General features: G+C 50.3%; 2 protein-coding genes across 2 annotated transcripts in view; one reads left to right on the plus strand and one right to left on the minus strand.

Moving 5' to 3' along the window:
- Positions 1–3,169: 3,169 nt before the first annotated feature.
- Prg3 (proteoglycan 3, pro eosinophil major basic protein 2) lies at positions 3,170–8,050 on the plus strand. Its single transcript, XM_027944540.2, has 6 exons — positions 3,170–3,225; positions 3,584–3,716; positions 4,185–4,498; positions 5,523–5,654; positions 6,990–7,101; positions 7,874–8,050. Exons 2-6 carry the CDS (start codon positions 3,656–3,658, stop codon positions 7,930–7,932), a joined length of 678 nt encoding a protein of 225 aa, XP_027800341.1. The 5' UTR covers positions 3,170–3,225; positions 3,584–3,655; the 3' UTR covers positions 7,933–8,050.
- Positions 8,051–12,774: 4,724 nt separating this feature from the next.
- Positions 12,775–18,709, minus strand: part of P2rx3 (purinergic receptor P2X 3) — a 28,149-nt gene continuing 22,214 nt past the window's right edge. The window contains exons 9-12 of the mRNA XM_027944666.2: positions 14,889–14,982; positions 14,588–14,653; positions 13,961–14,038; positions 12,775–13,023 (exon numbers count right to left, since the gene is read on the minus strand). Coding sequence (XP_027800467.1) covers positions 12,919–13,023; positions 13,961–14,038; positions 14,588–14,653; positions 14,889–14,982 — 343 coding nt within the window. The 3' untranslated portion in view covers positions 12,775–12,918. The remainder of the gene's footprint in view (positions 13,024–13,960; positions 14,039–14,587; positions 14,654–14,888; positions 14,983–18,709) is intronic.

Genomic DNA, 18,709 nt, shown 5'->3' on the forward strand with positions numbered 1-18,709 from the left:
GAGAGCTCAAAGGACGCAGCGCTCACTCCTTACTCACTGACGGGGCCGCCCGCAGCTCCGCGTGCCTCATCTCAGAAGGTGACTGACAAGAGCCACTCCCAACTTCACAACCAGATGATGTCATTAGAGGAAGGTCCTATTATTATCCTTACAGATGAGAAAACTGAGGAACAGAGTGGCTGACTCTGGGCTTTGTGATTTCACTGTACACCACACCATGTGCCTGGGTTTTTGTTTTTGTTTTTTTTGTTTTTGTTTTGGTTTTGTTTTGGCACTGGGGATTGAACCCAGATCCCCACACAGGTTAGGTAAGCACTCTGCTGCTGAGCTTCCACCCCAGTCCTTTTTCATTTTTTAAAATTTTGAGACAAGATCTCACTAAGTTACCCCGGCTTGAACTTGTTTTGATCCTCCTGCCTCAGCCTCCTGAGTAGCTGGACCATGTGACTTTAGAGACGATGAGACCCAACCTTTGTGTAGTGTAGGGTTGGACTAAATCTGTAAACATCGCTGCTGACAGTCATCTAAAGACTTGGTGTTCCAAGTATGTTGAAAAGGTTGGCACCACTGGCCAGACGGTGTAGCACGTTTGGGTCTATCAAACAAGGACTAGGAAGTCAGACAGACTAGGGTCCTGCATACCACTTGTTACTAGTTTGTGAAACTTGGGTAAGTAATTTAACCTCTCCTGATTTTGTAGTAAATATGTAGAGATGACAATACCCAATTTGTAGAATGATTTTTTAAAAGATTATGTTGTAGGATCTAGTTTGGGGTGGACCTTCAAAAATGTCATTTTTGAGCCAGGCATGGTGGCACATGCCTGTACTCCAAGCACCTCAAGAGGCTGAGGCAGAAAGATTCCCAAGTTCAAGGCCATCCTGGGAAACTTTGTAAGACCCTGTCTCAAAATATAAAAAGGACTGGGGATGTAGCTCAGTGGTGGAGTGCCCCGGGTTCCATCCCAAGTACAAAAAATAAAAAAAAGTCATTTCTAGTTTTAACTCAGACAGGCATCACCATTGTGGTCATTGATGAGGTTGTTGAAGTCATTAGAATGTCTTTGCCTGAGGTTTGTGTGCAAAACAAAAACAAAAAAACGAGTCAACTCGAGGCAGGGAATGGGCTTGGAGAGGAGGGAGGTCCGTGGGTGGAGGCTGGAGGAAGGCAGTTGTGGGTGGGTAAGGAGCCTGAAGACCTGGGTTTAGGCTGGTTTCCAACTTGCTCTGTGCTCTTGGGCTCTCTGAGATGCCATTTCCTCATCTCTAAAATGATGGAGGTGCTGCCTCCTGAGAGAGCCAAGATAATAGGTCATCCGATCACAGGTAGAATGGAGCCCTGGCCTGGGTTCCGGGGTGAGGGAGTGAGGGTGAATATGGAAAAAGGGAGTCCATTCTTCTCCCTTCTTACTAGGGAGGTCTCAAGTTTGAAATCCCTTGACCAGGCTCTTGGGCCCTGGCATTGGCCAATCCTCCCACAATCAGGTAGATAAGCAGGTCTGGTTCGTTGGGCCAGGGAGATAAGAGCCAAGGCAGTTACTTTGCAACCAGGCCCAGAAATAACCTCTCGGTTACTTCTCCATTTGTAGTTCCCTTGGGAGAGCAGAGGAGGGGAAGGGATCCAGGCCTCCTGGCCCTCCGGGCTACTTGTCCCTGCTGCCTTGGAGGCCTGGGCTGGAATATGGGCAACAAATGTGCACTCTCCAGTAGGAGGCCTGGAGTTGAGTGCCCCCCTCCACTCCACAGTCTTGGCAGAGCAATCTGGCCGCCAGGGCTCAGCATTTGCTGAATTTTCTTTGGACTGCTGGGAATTTGGCTGGGTTTGGTAGGTTAGAATTTTGATATTTTGTTCCTCAAGGATGTTTTGCATTAATTTTGACTTTAAAGAAAGACTGTGTTAAAATACTATTTATCCTGCATACTGAATTTTTTTTTTTTTAGTGCCTCCTTAAATTTTGCATCTAAGATGAGGGCCTCACTTGGCTGATCCTAGTTCCGACTCTGGACTCTCCTATCAGCCTCTAGTAAGAGAGCGGAGGTAAACTTGGGGTGGGAAGGTGACCTATCAGTGTCTGGAAGATTCTGCATGTAGCTTTTCATTCTAGCTCCGCCTCTTGGCCAGCCATGGACATATGCCTTGAGGTTGGACACAATGGCATGTTCTAGATCAGCGATCCCCAGATGTTCCAGAGGACATTAGGAAATGAGGGGAGACATTCTTGGTTGTTCTCAGGGGAGCTGCTACCGACATCTAGTAAGATGATATCTCGTAGATATCAGGGGTGTTGTGGAGCTTTCCACAATGCCCAGGGCAGCCTCCCACAACTATTAATTGGCCCCAAATATAAGCAGTATAAAGGTTAGGAATCCCTGATCTAGATTTTCAGTACAGAGGAAACATCAAGGTTTTTCACACACTAAAAATGAGAAAGAGAGGGAGGGAGGGCAGGGGGTGAGGATATGGGAGGAGGGGAGAAAAGAGTTGGAGCTAGAGAGACTTAGAAATCCTAGTTCCTTCACTGTCCATGTAACCTTGGCAAATTGTGTTCCTCCACTACGCCTCATTTCTCACATGTGTGAAGCACAAATAGTCAAACATTCCTGGTGGAAATGGGTGAAGGGAAATAAGAGCTCAAGAGAGTGTTGCTCCCCGAGGTCCCTACTTCTGGGATACTGATCATGGGAGGCTACTCCTGAGTTAAGGGGCATTGTTTAGATATTATTTAGATTTTTTTAGGGGGTGTGCCGGGGATTGAACACAGGGGCACTTGACCACTGAGCCACATCTCCAGCCCTATTTTGTATTTTATTTAGAGACAGAGTCTCACTGAGTTGCTTAGCACCTTGCTTTTGCTGAGGCTGGCTTTGAACTTGTGATCCCTGAGCTGCTGGGATTACAGACATATGCCACCATGCCCGGCTAGATGGAGAACTTTAAGGGACACTAATAATAATATGCCTGGACAATAGGCATGACAGCCAGGCAAGACAGTGTGTGTGGGCTCCCATTCAGGGCAGCAGGCTGGACAGGGCAGGGCCCTGCAGTCCCAGGAGAGAGCAAGACCCAGAGGTAAGAAGACTGAGCCAACAGTTGTTATCAGCTCCACTGCCCCAGCCCTGGCCTGGGGCAATCATCCTGGCCTCTTCCCACTTCCCCAAAAGCCCAGCATAAAGGCTGCTTGTGGGGCGCAGCCTCCAGTGGCACTGAACTTGGAGGAGCCAGAAGGTGAGTACTCTTCCTGTTGCCATAGGAGGGGGGTGTTCAGAGCCTGGGAGGAAGTGGGATCTCAGGTGGAAAACACCAGGAGACCTGTCCTGAGGTGGTCAGTGATGGCCACTATCCTCCCTCACTCCTCCCCCAGCATGAGGGAACTCAGCAGCCCTGTTCCTATAAGGTCTGAGATTGTGGTCCAGGATTGTGTGAGGATTTCAGGAAAAGGGGACTTTTGTACCCGTGCTGTCCCTTCCCCATTCCTTTTCCAGATGCTTCAGCTCAGGGTCTGTCCACTGGAGGAAGAGGAAGCCCTCTAGTTTGTCCTTTAATCAATTAATTAAACAAATATTGCTGCTGTACTATGTGCCAGGGGCTGTGCTAGACACACAGACAGCCTCGAGGAGGAAGGCGGAGTTGTGTCTGGCTACGAGACTGAGTAGATATGAAACACCCCCTGCACCTAGCCCTTCTCCTGCTGGGGACAGTTTCTGCTCTTTATCTGGGTAAGTAAGTCCTCCCATCCCCTTCTCACTCATCATTTCTCCTTTCTCCTCTTTTTAATGTTCCCTTCCCTTTATTTTTACTCCCATGGGGCAGGGCCAGTCTCTCCTCCTCAGTTGATCTGGCCCATCTCTGGCAAGATTATCCTGAACTTAGAATTGGGACCTGAATTTTCTCTCAGGGTTCCTTCATAAGGGGTAAGCACCCACCTGTTAAGATGAAGAGCTGGTGGCTGTCCCAAGATTCTCACACATGCTCCTTCCTCCTGCCCCCAAATGTACACCTTTGGAGTCAGCCAGGGGTCAGGTTCTCATCCATTTGTGACTCTGACCCAAGACATCTCTCCTCATCCAACATGGAGGAGGCCGTTTGGGCTGGCTCCAGAGGACCTGAGCAGGATGGTTGGAGCTGTCCGTGGTCCTGGAAGGAGGGAGCCTCTGATGTGATGGCAGGCTACCTCTTCTTCCTAGAGAATGATGCCCCCCATCTGGAGAGCCTAAAGACAGAGACAGACCTGGATCAGGATCCAGATGGCTCGGGGGAGCAGAAGGGAGAGTTGGCCCTGACTGAAGAGGGGATTCAAGTAGAGGGCGATGAGGTCAAGACTTCAGGGTATCAAGAAGCCTTTGAAGATGAGGAGGCTGTGGAGTCAGGCCCACCTCCTTTAGAGCAGAACTTGCTATGCCCCAGGGAAGAGGATACTGTTCAAATTCAGGGAGATTCTGGGTGCAAAACCTGTCGCTATCTGCTGGTGCAAACTCCAAAGACATTTTCTCAAGCTCAGGTAAGTGGCCAGGAGCGTCGGTGCACGGTGGGAAGGGGAATGGGGGCTCAGAGAAGAGAGTAGATCCAAACTTCTGTTCTCTAGTTGTTTAACTTAGTGGCCCACAAACCCTAGTTTCAGAATCACCAGGAGGTCTTGTTAAAATACAGATTTGAGGACTTTACGCCCACAATTTCTGGGGCTGAGCCTGAGAATCTACATTTGAAACAAATTCCCAGGTGGCAATGATATTGTTGGTCTGAGGACTGCACTTTGAGAACCACTAATTTGAACAAAATCATGGGTATTAGATACATCTGTGTTCAATATTATTTATACTTTCCACGGTCTGTCACCTGGGCAAGTAGCCACATCTTTCAGAGCTTCAGTATCTTCATTTGTAAGATGAAGAAATACGGTTGTCTCTCAGTTTGCATGGGGTATTTATTCAAGGACCTCCCCCCCTGCCATAGATACCCAAATCTTCAGATGTTCAAGGCCCTTATATAAAAATGGCAAATTATTTGTATATAATCTGTGCAATTCCCTCCATGTACTTGAAATCTTCTCTAGATTACTTATAATATTGAATACAGTATAAATCCTACATAAATTACTGTTATAGTGTATTGTCTAGAGAATGATGACAAGAAAAAAAGTCTGTACATGTTCAGTACAGATACAATTTAAAAATTTTTGATCTGTGGTTTTTAAAGATCTGTGAATGAGAAACCCACAGATACAGAAAGCTGACTGAATACTACCAATATCTTAGAGTTGTGAAGGTTAACTGAGGTAATGCATTCAGGATAGTTAGAATTAACACTCAGTAAATAGTAACTATAAATAAGTATTATTAATAATAATTATTATTATTATTTCCTGAAAGAATGCCCTGGCAACTGATTAAGGAGCAAAAGTTATTGAGGGAGAGAAATAGGTCCCTTATTTCTAACTTGAAAATGGTTGTAGGTGTCTTGATTGGAGACTCAGGAATCTGAGAAAAAAGAGAGTGAATTTTCTACCTCCCCCCTTATCTCTGCAGAATGTCTGCAGGAGATGCTACCAAGGCAACCTTGTCTCCATTCACAACTACAATTTCAACTATCATGTTCATTGTTTGGCCAGTAAGATAAACCAGGCCCAGATCTGGATTGGAGGCGTCCTCAGGGGCTGGGTAAGTCCGGGGCCAACTATTCAGTACAGAAAATTATTTTTGATTGTTTTAAGGGAGCACCTGCTGGGGCCAAGCCTTAACCTAGCACAGATAAGGTGTCCATAGAGGGGTAAGCAAACAAGTGCCGGAGCTGGCTTGTGCTGTTTTGAGAGAACAAATTACACACATCTCTGAGCTAACTCCATGCTGGTAGCTTAAAATCAGACATGGTATCCTTTACACCAAGGATATTGGCAGTTGTTATATGTCCATCAGTCTTCATTACCCCAATAAAATGTCTGTGAGAATCAACTTTTAAGGAAGAAGGTTTATCTTGGCTCACTCTTTCAGTTCATGGTCATTTGACCGTGTTTCTTTGGACCGGTGGCAGCACAGAATATTGTGGCAGCAGTGTATGGCAGAGGAGATGTGTTCACCTCATCGCAACAGGAAAGAAGAGAGGAATGGGCCAGGGTCCCAGAATCCCCTTCAAGAGCACACCCCCATTGACCTAACTGCTTCCCTGCCTCATTTTTGTTTGGTTTGGGGGGTACTGGGGATTGAACCCAATAGTGAACTGCCTTTGGGCTGCATCCCCAACCTTTTTTAAAATTTTTATTTTGAGTAAGTTGCCCAGGCTGGCCTCAACTTGTGATCCTTCTGCCTCAGCCTCCTGAGTCACTGGGACTTATCCCAGCACTTGGCTTAGGTCCCGCCTCTTAAAAGTGCCACCATCTCCCAATCACACTATGGGCTGCTGATCAAACCACAAGCACATGAGCCTTTGTGGGACAATTCAGAACCCAAAATATCATGTTATACATCAGGGCTCCTTCCTACTTCCCATTTTCTCACCTTTCCCCAGAGCTGGTTTCAAAAACATTTACCAGTATAACACTCAAGTCATGAGACAGATTCTAGGTTCAGGTTGGTCACTTACTAACTGAAGAGCTTTAGGAATCCTAAGCTTCTTCATTTCTACAATAGGGATCTTCTTATCTTGAGGTGGCTCTGAGATTGTGGATGAATAAATGCCATTATATTTGGTACTCGAGGTGTGGTCCATGGGCCAGCAGTATCAGCATCACCTGGTAGCTTGTTAAATATGCAGAATCTTGGGCCCAACCCCAGGTCTCCTGAATCAGAATCTGCATGTTAGCAAGATCCTCCCGTGTGGTTGGAGAAGTCTGCTCTGTGGGATGGCTGGGACAAACGGTTGCCATTGCCCACAAAGCTTCAGGAATAGGTTGCAAAGGTATCTGGCTCCTGGCCAGGCAGGCAGCAGTGGCTATCTCTGAGTACCTGGATCTGCCTTCCTAGACCTCTGCCCTCTGATCTGCCTTATCTTTTCTCCAGTTCCTGTGGAAGAAGTTTTGCTGGACTGATGGAAGCTCCTGGAATTTTGCATATTGGGCTTCAGGGCAACCTGGGTGTTCAGGAGGCCACTGTGTGACCCTATGTACTGGAGGTGAGGGGAATGGGCCCCTGGGGAAGGAGAAGGGGGTGACAAAGTGGATTCTCAGAAGCTATCCCTTTGAGCTGCCTGGACACATCTCCTTAAGCTCACATCCAACCCCAACTTGTGAGTTATCACTTGTCTGTGAGAAAGGCTGAGATACAGGGATCCCTTGAATAAAACCAGGTGGCAGGGGTCCTCTAGGTATGAGGGAGTTGGCTAGGGGTCCTTAACTTCCTCTGATAAGAGGGTGACAGATTCAAGTGGTCAATGTGAAAATGAGAGCGACACATGGATATAAGGTGTGAATGAAGGAGAAGGCCGGGTGTGGTAATTAGAGATGGCTGAGAGACAAGATGCCAGCTTCAAACAGCAGATGTGGGCAACAGCATGCACGGCAGATGTGAGGGAGTTTAGTTAGTGGCTAAGACCATATGTGCTAGAGCAAGAGGGCTAGGAGTCACATTCCAGCTCTGCCACTTGCCAGGCAGGTTACAGGCAAGTTATTGATCTCTACCAAGCCTCAGTCTCCTCTTTGTGGGACAAGGATCATGACAGCACCTGCCTCTTGGAGTTGAGGTGAGGACAGAAGGTGACAGTCGACGGGGAAAGCACTTAGCACATAGCCCAGGTCATGATATGGCTTGGTAAATGTAAGTTAGTGTGTCCAACGCCCAATGACGATGGCTGCAGAAGGGACATCCGAGGTACCTTAGGAGGGAAGGGGTGGGGCATCGGCCAGACCCAGAGAGGCAGCTGACATCACTGTGCTCTCTACTTCCAGATGGCCACTGGCGACGAGCTCCGTGCCATAGGCAGCTGCCCTTCGTCTGCTCCTTCTGAGCCAGTGGCGCGGTGAACCAGCCTTGGAGCCTCAGGCCTCTGGCTGCCACTGCCCCGCTCTCGGCCCTGGACTCTGCCCCCAGCCTCTCCTGGCCATAAATCCACACTTCTCACAGCATTCCCTGGGTCTTTTTCTTCATTGCTCTTTCTGGGGGCTCCCCAGCTTGGGAAAGTCCTGGAAGCCTTCCCCTCTGCGGGGAAGTGAAAGATGGCGGAGCCCGGCCGCCGCCGGCGGTGCGGAGCTGCTGCGCGGCAGCGCCACCTGGAGGCGGAGCGGGGCCCAGGCGCGCCCTCGGCCGGCTTTGCCTCTCTGCACCCGCTCACCGCGGCGGGCAGGTCGCCTTCGGTGCCGGGTGGGGAGCCCGCCTGGCACGGATTCAGTGTGAGCTGCGGGGCGGGGCGGCTTTCCAAAATGCAGGCGAAGATCCCACTTGGGGGACGCCACTTGGGAGAAAGTACCTTGTCTTGGGGAAACCCGCTTCTAGTCCAGCCCTGTGCTCTTTGGCCTCTGAGAATGACTCCCATTTCCGGTTCTTGCAGCCATCTCTGTTCATAAGCCAGCAGAGAGAAAGTCTACCTCCTCCATCGCCGCCTACCTCTGCAGAGGGGCCAGTCTTAGGAAGAAGCTGCCTCCCGCCGGCCTGGGCCTTGCAGCCCGAGGCAAGATGTCTGCTGGCAGCACGGTTCCCATTCCCCGTTCTATACAGCCTCGGGCCTCTCTCCTTCACCCACTTTCTCAGAAAAAAAGACCCTGGGGACTTGGCGAGAGAACACTGTCCTTGGCCTTAACTTTGTGCCAGCTGGGGCATTGGGCTCCAAGAGGGATTTAGAGTTCACGAAGCAGGAAGTTTAGAGCTGAGACTGGGTATTAAGAGGGTAGAGTTGTGTGTGTGTGAGAGAGGGAGGGAGGGAGAAAGGTGTTGGGGGGGGGGCGTGTAGGAGTATTCCTATGTGCGCCCATGTACATGTGTATGTATCTATTTTGGTATATATTTGAGGTATTCTTTATATATGTGAGTATCTGCATATAAAAACCTATACATGTGAATGTGCATAAATGTGCATGTATTTGTGTGTTGAGTGCACATACATTTTATACCTCTATGTATTTATGAGTGTATCTGTACGTGTGTGCCTATGAATGTTTATGTCTGTGTAACTTTGTGTCCTTACATGCTTGAATCTCTATGTGTATTATATATGTGTATGCATATCTGTGTGTTTGATTAGTGAGTGTGCGTGTGTTCATGTGTCAGTGTGTACCTGACACAGATAGCCATTGTGTACACAGAGATCTGTATTTGCATCTTGATGGAATGTGGCTTTAGGGTTCATTTTTTCTAAATGTACTGTTTCCCAGAGTGCTGGGGTTGAGAGAAGAGGACAGGGGTCAGCCCTGGGGTATGGGTGGTGGAGAAACAACAGGGATGAGTTCTTTGAACATGGGCAGGTCTCTGGATGCAGGTGAATGGGCCTTGGTATGGCCATGAACCTCACTGATCCTGGCCTTCAAGAACTTGAGGTGAAAAGACCTGTCCTCAGTAGAAGTGTTCATCCCTCCACCTTGGATGGAGATCGGGTCAGCCAGCTTCTAATCCCAGCATGTCAGGTAATCATTCTCCTCAAAGTATGGAAAGGGAGCTGCCTGGGGGGTAGGGCCTCATGCAGGTCTCTGTGTTGAACACTGCAATAAGCCAATGCTTGATGCTGTGCTTCTAAAAGGAATAGTGGAATCCAACTCCAGGGAGAGGGAAGGGGAGCTCTACCTAGGTAGTTATGGGAATGGTATTTCAGTTGGATGCCAAGTCCCCTTTCATCAACCTCTACATCCCTCCCTCGTGGCAAATGGCCTCTAGCCAAAGCCAGTAGCCCAATATCTTGACCAGAGATAGAGGCAGGGAGGAGAAAGAAAGAGGGAGGCCAGAATCCTCTCAGGCTGAATCTTCCTTGGGGCAGGCCAGAGTAGGTTCCTCAAATCTGATGCTGTGTATTATTGGGTCTCTACTTCAACTTTTATATATTGGTTCATTTGGCTGTTTAAGACCTTCTGGTTTTGAATAGCTCTTGATTAAAAAGCAAATGCTCTTGAGAGAAGAAATTCCCTAGAAAGTTAACTACTAATTCCTCTGGGAGCCTAATTGACAAATTGCTGAGAACAAAGCTTTTTTAGGAAAAAACACACAAGGGAAGGATGTGTGGAATTGTTAGTGGGTATGGTGGGCATGGTGGGTGGGGAGGGAAATATTACAAAAGAGAAGACAGTGCTGTGTTCACAGTTTTCTCTTCCTGGAGACCCAAGAAGACTGTATTTCCTAGTATTCCTTGCACTAAAATTGGGTCTGCAGACTGCTACTGAATCTAGCTATTGGATATGGTGAGAAGTAGGCCACTTTCAGGCCTGGTATCTAAATGATTCCCATGATCCTCCAGCTCCCACTCTTCCTGTCGCAGTGACCTGGGAGCCCATGTGTCTCTGATGGCATAGCTACCAGATGGAAGGGGTTGTCTGACCTACTTTGTTTGATTAAACCTTGAGCTTTTGCTTGTGACCGAAGCAAAATCTATTTAAGCCCAAGACATATAGAAAAGAAGGTGTCAACAAATTTCTTGATTTTTTTCCCAGATAGACCACAGGAGTCAAGATCCCAGGCTCCAGAATCACAAATTGCTGGGGTTCAAGTACCAGTTTTCTCATTTCCACCTCTCCATTTTAGTAAGTCTCAATTTCTTCTTCTGTAAAACGAGGGTTGAATTAGGCATTGCCTGTCACACATTTAGCCCTTGCTTGCCAATGGGTGAGCATCAAAAAATGCTAGTTTTCATGCTGAGTAATTAAAGCAGCAATGAGCATGGTTTTCCAGCTCGAATTTCCACCTACTGTCAATTTGTTTTTCTATCAAACAGGATTAATAACAAACCATAGCAACCTCACCAGGGTTGGCGTGAAGGTCCATGTGATTGTGTTGGTGATTGTGCTGAGCAAACCACGACGTGACAGAGACAAGTTAGCTGTTGTCATTAGTACTGATATTAGCCCTACGTCTAGCACATAGAAGTGGTACTGGGTTCAGATATGGGGAGGACAGCACCAGGCTCACATACACTTACTGGCAAGCTCAGGAGGGGCTGAGGCACCTGCAGGAGGATCACCCCAGTCTGGGGGAAAGGGAGGAGCTGGGGGAAAGGGTCCCTCTGCAGGACACAGCTGCCTCCATCTCCTTCTTAGCATCCCTGTGAGTCCAGCCTCAGACTCAGTCTCTCTGAGTCTCAGTTTGTCTTCCTGAGAGCTGGATTCACCAGGGCTGCCTGTGGGACTCCTGGCTGGAGGGCGTGCCATGGCCTTCTCTGATGTCTCTGCTGGAGAAATGAAGTTTGGTCAGGTCTCCCAACACTGCCCAGTTCCTGAGGCTGGCCCTGGGGTGATGTCACCCACCACCCTGAGGAGGGGACTGTGAGTGAGGGCCGAGCTATGGGCCTCATGTGAGGGAGTATTGCCCCTTCTCCCCCTGAAATGGGAGATCACTGGGGTTGGGCTTTTGCAGATGCACCCAGTGTGAACCTCCCAAACTGCTCACAGACCTGCCCCCGCCTCATTTCCCTGCACCTTCTAGTGAGGGGCCAGCCCTCCATCTATCATTCAGCTCATTTTTGCTGAGACCTTATGATCATGTCCACACTCCAGCTTTTCCAGATGCAGATTCACCAGGAATCCCAGGAAACTCACACCCCAGGGTTCTTGCTTGCATGAGCCTCTTCTAATTCCTAATTTCATATTAGTTTTAAGGAGATGCTTCTAAATTGTGTATGGTGTGGGATTCCTAATGGCCGGGTCTCCCCTGAACTCTGTCCTGGTGTGTTTGGGGGCCTCTCAGTGTATGAAAGCCCAGAAGGGAGACAGTGGGACATCTGGGCCAATGGAGCCAGGGTGACGCTCTTTCCAGCTTCCTCCTCCTCGGAGCAGCAGGACACCTGGGTTCTCTCTTGGCCACTAACTCTGTGGAACTGGACCAGTTTTTTTCCCTGTCTGGACTTAGTTTGCTCATCTGTAAGGAACAAATTGGGACAAGATGGTTTCTGAGGCCCCTCTAGGTTCTACCTTAGAAGACCACCATCTATTAGGACAGGCCTGGCTACCTGGCTGAGCAGCTCACAGCACATTGGGTCTCACTGCAGCTTTGTCGTTGACATTTTAGATAAAGATTGCTGAGCTGCTGGGACAGGGCCCAACTACAAACACAGAATCACCTCCCCCCACGGCGTGGCCTGATCTGGCTCCCGGATTGGTTTGGGGACTGAGCTGTGGGACAGTCATGCCTCCTATTTCCTTCTGAACTAGGAACCCACCCAAGTGAGAGATGAGACCCATTGTCTCAATAGGCTCCCCTACAGTGGGGCCTGAGTTCCTGGGAAAGCTTGGGGTTACTCTTTATTAACCTAATCAGGGTCAGGGATGGGCAGCTGTTGTAGTAAGGGACTTCCTTCTTCTCTTTTGGGTATGGGCAAAGGAGTTGGTCAGACCTGGGTTCAAATCCCAGTTCTCTCACTTCCTGGTTGTGTGGCCTGGTACCATTGACTCAGTCTCTCTGAGTCTCAGTTTGTCTTCAAAACAGGGAAATGAGTATTTGCCTTAGAGGATTGTCTGAGGATTAAATGAGACAGTGCGTGTGGAAGTGCCTGGCACTTGGTAAGTCCTTGTGGGCACCCGTCATTACTATTAGTATCTCTACTCTTTGGAAGGGGGCAGCTTAGGTGTTGCAGTCCCGGAGTCCCAGGAAGCAGATGGGGGCATGCAGAGGGTGAAGGTGAACTGAGGTTGTAGGGAGAGCACTACCAGTCTGCAGGAGCACGAGAGGCCCAGTCCCCTGGCTCCCAGCCGTGGCCCCATGGGGTGGGCCACAGAAGTTAGAACCCTTATTTTTCCCCACCCCCCTTGCCAGTGGGGCTCCCTGTTGGGGAGGCCTGGAGCCCAAGGGTGAGTGTGGGGCATCAATGGCCAATGGAGTAAGCCCCTGAGTCCGTGGACTGCTTCTCCTCTGTGGCCTGGTCCCTGGAGAACTCTGGGTTGGCGATCTTCAGTGTTGCCTCGTTCACCTGCAGGCAGAAGGACTGACATTATTTTGCTGTGACAGGGCAAGGTCCCGTTGAAGCCAGATTTAAAGATAGGTAGTTAGTGTAGTTCAGTAAATCAGGTCTAATATCGAGTAAAATCGAAAATGAAGGCTGTGTTGAAAATGGAGTCCAGGAAAAGTGGAACAACTCTTGGAATGTTAATGTGCCCAAGGCCCAGAGCCCATCCCAAAGAAAAGTTAATGAAACAGCTCCCAGCAAAGATGGAGATGCTAATCCAAAAGTCCTTCCGGCCCAGATTACTCCTTTGGCCCACCTGTGCCCCACCCTTTGGGCCTTTCCACCTACATTCCATCACTGAAAGTTAACAGAACAAAGGACAGGAATGCCACAGGAATGCGGGAAAGCTGAAGAAGACCTTAGCTATAAAAAGGGGAAGACATCGCCCTTCCATGGATTCCACCTCTTGGGTCCTCTTCTTCCTCCTGGGAGAAGTCTTTTCTGCTGTCCTTTAATAAAGCTTCTACTTTCCACTCTAAACTTGCCTCGCCGTGCTTCTCTGGTGTTATACTTTAACATTGGGGAAGCAAGGAGTCGTCACCGGTCAACAACGGTAACACCGTCAGACAGAACGGGTGGTTCGGGGCCATGACCTGGTCATTAGGGGAGCTAGACAAGCCTGTGTGATCCCAAGACTCTTCCCATGTACTCCAGGGACAAAGAAGAACCTGAGCCATCCCAAGGCAGGATGTGTCCCCCTGCAGAAATGGGACAATGAGTGGGTGGGGACTTGTTGACAGCGATGACTCACAGAACTCCAAAGCTCTTTGAAGAGTCCTCTCACCCAAATGTTCTCTTGTCTGGACGTCCAATATTTATTGAGGCCCACTGAACTTCTCTCCAGGGAACCCCGAGAGGTGAGCCACCAGGGCCCTCCACGTGTCACCCCCACCCCACTCACCTCTTCAAACTTCTTGGCTTTGTATTGGTCGGCCCCCTTGAGGAAATTGAGCAGGATGATGTCACAGAGGACTGTCCCCTGGAGGAGGAGAGGCAGGGCAGGCTCAGAGAGGTGGCCCTGGGAGGGGTGGGATCAGGGAGGCTGGAAGCCATGGGTTCAAGTGGCTACTGAGCTGCCCCCAGACAGACAGTGGGTCAGGCGTGGGGCGATTCCTCCAGAGAGGCCGGACTGATGACTCCCCTTAGCAAATGCCCAGGGGCTTTGCAGGTGTTGTCATGGCCACCTTCCTGGCCCCTTACCACCCTCAGAGCTTGGAGAGAGGAATGAAGGATCTAGAGGGAGGAGTCTGTGGGAGCAGGGCTCTGACGCCACCTTGCTCTGGAGTCTCCTCCCCACCTTCATGGTGAGAACCAGAAACTGTAAGATGTGGAACTTGCTGGAAGGCAACTCCTGGATAAGGAGCTCTGTGGGAATGCTGGGGGCGGTCAACCCAGGGCCTTACCTTCCAGCCCAGGTAGGGCTCGCCTTGGCCACGCCCTCTCCCCTGGCTCCACCCCTTCCTGGGCCCCACCCCGGCTGTCCCGTCTGACCCCCCCCCCCCCCCCCCCCGCCCGAGGCTGAACTCACCACTCCCACTGAAGTAAAGGCCGCCACGGAGCTGATGATGGTGGGGATGATGTTGAACTTGCCGGCCTGTGTGCGCAAAGATGGGGGAGTAGGCGGAGGGCCGGAACACGGCTGGAAACTGAGGCTGAACGCGGTCTCCCAGCCAGAGACTCTCACAGGGCCATAGAGCAACGGCAGGGCCCACCCCTTCATGGTACAGGTGAGGGGATGGGAGATGTGGCCTCTGGTCAGCCCCTGCAGGGCCCAGCAGCTGGCCTGGGATGCCCCTCCTGCTGTCCACACGCCGGGCCCCAGGACTCACGTTCCCATACACCAGCACGTCGAAGCGGATGCCGAAAGCCTTCAGGAGTGTGCGGTACTCGCTGCCATTCTCCATCTTGTAGTACTTGGCAAACCTGGAGGCCAGGGGCGAAAATGGGTCCCACTGCGGGCTCCTTTCTCTCCTGTCCGAGCCCGCAGGGTCCTTAGAGGACCCATGACCCTCAACAAAGTAGCCCTTACTGATGGTTTGGTGAGACACTTGCCACCGTCCTTCCTGGCTGGTTACCTGACCACTTACACAGGCTTCATCGTGGGAATTTAAGAGCAGCTTCCTGGGCCACACCATGAACCCACAGGGTTAGCATCTCTGTTGGTCTGATGTCCTATGTGTACAAAAGCTTGAGACCCTGCTGGACTCTGGGCTTCTTCAATGCTACTCATTTGGGGATCCAGGGTCCAGCTCACTGCAGGTGCTCCTGCCTCTGCTGCCTTCTCAACCTGGCTCTCTCACCTACGAGCTGTGCAATCTTGGGCCAATTATTTAACCTCTCTGAAACTCAGTTTCCTCATTGGCGTGTGGGGACTTACAAAAATCCTGCTTCACAGGGTTCCTTTGTGAATTGAATGAAACCACATGTTAGGGGTTTAGAACAGTCCTGGGACAAAATAAGAACTCAGCAAATATTTGCTGATGTTGACTGTTGTTATTTGCTCAAGAAATATGTTTACATTTATAGAGTGGTGGGAAAAAAAGTGCTTCCAGCCACCTCATCTCCTCTCATCCCTGCCTGGGTCCTATGCAACAGGGAAGCGAATGTTCTTTTGCAAAGAAGACTCTGAGAGGTGAAGTCACTTGTTCAGGGTCATCCAACTGGTGAGAATCAATGCTGTCTTCGTCCAAGTCCGAGACTGTCTGGTACCTTGGCCAAGACTATTCTCTACCTTGGGTGCTGGGTGCCATGAACTGTGCTGAGGACTTGAGAATGACCACATTTAATTCTCTCCACAGACAGCATGGGCACTCCACACAGAAGGGACAGTCCATACCCCCATCTGCAGAAGGCTGTGGTGAGGAGGGGCCTTTTCTGTAGTTTCAATTAGTAAGCGCCGGATTTGGGATTTTATGGCATTAGTCATTTGGCTTTGAAATCTAGAGCACTTGACCCTGCATGACTGCCCAGCATAGCCCAAATGCTAACATTAGTGCAGCCTAATCTCTTTGGGTTACTGTCCCACAGCTGAACAATGGGTTCCTGATGTCAGTCTCCTTGAAAGTGGTGAGGATTAAGTGAGATGCCGGGAATGAAAAAGCCCAGAAAATTCTGCAAGTGTTGGGGTCAACACAGCTCTTATTTAGTGCTGGCTGCCTCCAGAGACTCACAGGCCTCTCCCAGCAGAAAGAAGGAGGTGAGAACTCATTCCCTGGAAGTTTTCAATGAATGACCATACACGGTGGTGCATGCCTGTTATCCCGGCTGCTCAGGAGGCTGAGGCAGGAGGATTCCAAGTTGGAGGCCAGCCTCAGTTACTTAGACCCTGTCTCAGAATAAAATATAAATGGCTGGGGATGTAGCCAGTGGTAGAGTGCACCTGGATTTAAAAAAAAAAAAAAGAAAGAAAGAAAGAAATTTTTTTCGAATGACGGAAATGGTATCTCTTCCATAGATATTTGCATTTGAAATTGTACAGCAGGGAGAAGGAAAAGCTCAGCCCAAGCAAATCAATAATGGAGGGATTATAGAAACCGGAGGAAGATAATTGTGATGGGGAAGGGTCACCTTCAATCATAAAACATTGGCTATGCTCTGGCTGTAGCCAACTCCTCGGGCAGTGGGGAAATCTGGAGTGAGGCAGAGATGTCTAAAACCTGGCTTCATCACTTGCTAGCAGTGATGTTACTTAGTCTTTAGGGTGTCAGTTTCCATGACTAAAAAATAGGGGTGGTCATACACCCGCCCCCCCATTGCTAGTGGTGGTAGGTAAACACTTCATGGGACTGAACCCTGGAGGCAGACACCACAGAAACCCCTGTTAGTGATTTTGTCCACCTGCCGCTCCGTGCTCAGTCTCTGCTGGTCTTTGTCCAGCTCTGGGCCCCAGGAGCCTCATCTAAGAGACAGCTTCCACCAGTTGCCCTGTTCAGTTTGCAGGCGGGTTCTGTAGATAGACCCACAAAAATTTCAGGGGGTGGGAGAACAGGAGGGTCAGGGTGTTTAGTCTGCTGAGGCTCAAGCAATGGCTCAGTTCCCCCTCAAAGGCCAAGAACCTGAAGGGCAGCCCTGTCCTGCAGCTGTGGATTTCTCCAGGTTCTGGAAATTTCCCCTCTTTGCCCATGCCAGCCTTCTTGGCAGCTAGCCTTGAGGTCTTCCACCAGCCTCCTTGGTTCCTTGACCCCAGTGCATCTTTGTGAATAGCACCTTCACCTAATCACCTCTTTGGAGACCACCCACTGTTTCCCACCGCCAGGACACTTACCCTAGTCACCCCCAGGAGGCAGAGGAGGAAGCTCAGGCCTAGGGAGCTCTGTCGGGTGGGGAAGGGGTGCGGGAGCACAGGCCAGCACAGTTTTTCTACGGTGCCTGGGCAAGGCCAGGACCTGTGTGCCCAGCAAAGGTGGAAGACGGGTGAGAAAAAGGCCCCTGGGGGAGCTGGACCCAGGAAGTTATTTCCTGTGAGCTCTGCAGCTGGAGGGAGAGGCAGGGGAGGCAAGAGGGTCTTCTCAAGTCCATGAGGACCAGGGTGAAATGAGAGTGGGCCCAGGGAGGAGGCTGAAGGCATTGCCACCACTCGGCCTGAGAAGGAAAGGCTTGGAGGCCGGGGACAGGTGGGACAGGTGACCCATCTCTAACTCTAGTAACTTCTGTCTGGGTGGTGGGTGGGAGGGAGCTTCACAGACGAAGGGAACAGGATGGATTCAAGCTGCAGCAGCAGGATGACAGGTAGACATCGGAAGGATATCATTTCTCTAAAGATGGTGTGATCAGGCCAAGAGCCTTCTCTGAGGAGGCCTCTTAGGAGGTTTCTAAGAAGTCTGGGAAAGAAGTATCTGCAGTGGGCAGAGGCTCCGGAAGTCTTCCTGGATTCCAGGTTGGCCTGAGCGTAAGTAGAGACCATGACCCTTTCCACACCCGCAGCCATTTATAAAGCACCGGAAGTATACGCAGATCCCTTAGCCCTAGCAGCTCAGTTATTCTCGGGAAGAATGTGTGGTTGTTGAACCATTTTCTAGATGAGGCAGATGAGAAGGTAACTCGCCTGAGCCGGGCTCTGATCTGTGCTGCGGACCCTGAAGGCCACACCCTTAGTCCCACGCCATTTGCCTTCGGCTCCAGGTGGCTGTTAAGGGTGCAGGCAGCCCTGTACTGTCTCAAAGCCCTACTGATTCTGGGTTCTACATCACTGGAGAACTCAAGGCCCCTGTCTCAGAGCTGTGACAGCTGATGCCAATGAGGCAGGCAGGGGCGAGAGCATGGGCCATAGGCATGGGCATCAGGGTAAAGGCTGGGCCTTCACTCCCAGCCTAAGGCTATGGCCACGAGAAACACTCTGACACTGACGTGGAGAACAAGAAGTCTGCATCCCAGGCACTGCTGTTCGGAGCGAGGGCTGGCTGAATTTATTCTGGGAAGGAATGTGAAGGAAACAGGGAGAAAAATCAAAGCGGTCTTGGTTTTTCTCCAGCACCTGCCTTCCAAGAGGCAATAAGCATGGGAAGATCATTATCTCACCAGCCACCCACCCTCGAGGCTTGGCAGGGACAGACTCTCCTCCCCAGGGGGGAGGGAGGCGGAGGGACAGCTTGGGGAGGAGAGTCCCACAGTCCCGATTCCTGTGCTCCAGTGTGGAGATCTGGCTGACCCC

Source organism: Marmota flaviventris, chromosome 9 (assembly GCF_047511675.1).
Source record: "Marmota flaviventris isolate mMarFla1 chromosome 9, mMarFla1.hap1, whole genome shotgun sequence".
NCBI classification, from domain to species: domain Eukaryota; kingdom Metazoa; phylum Chordata; class Mammalia; order Rodentia; family Sciuridae; genus Marmota; species Marmota flaviventris.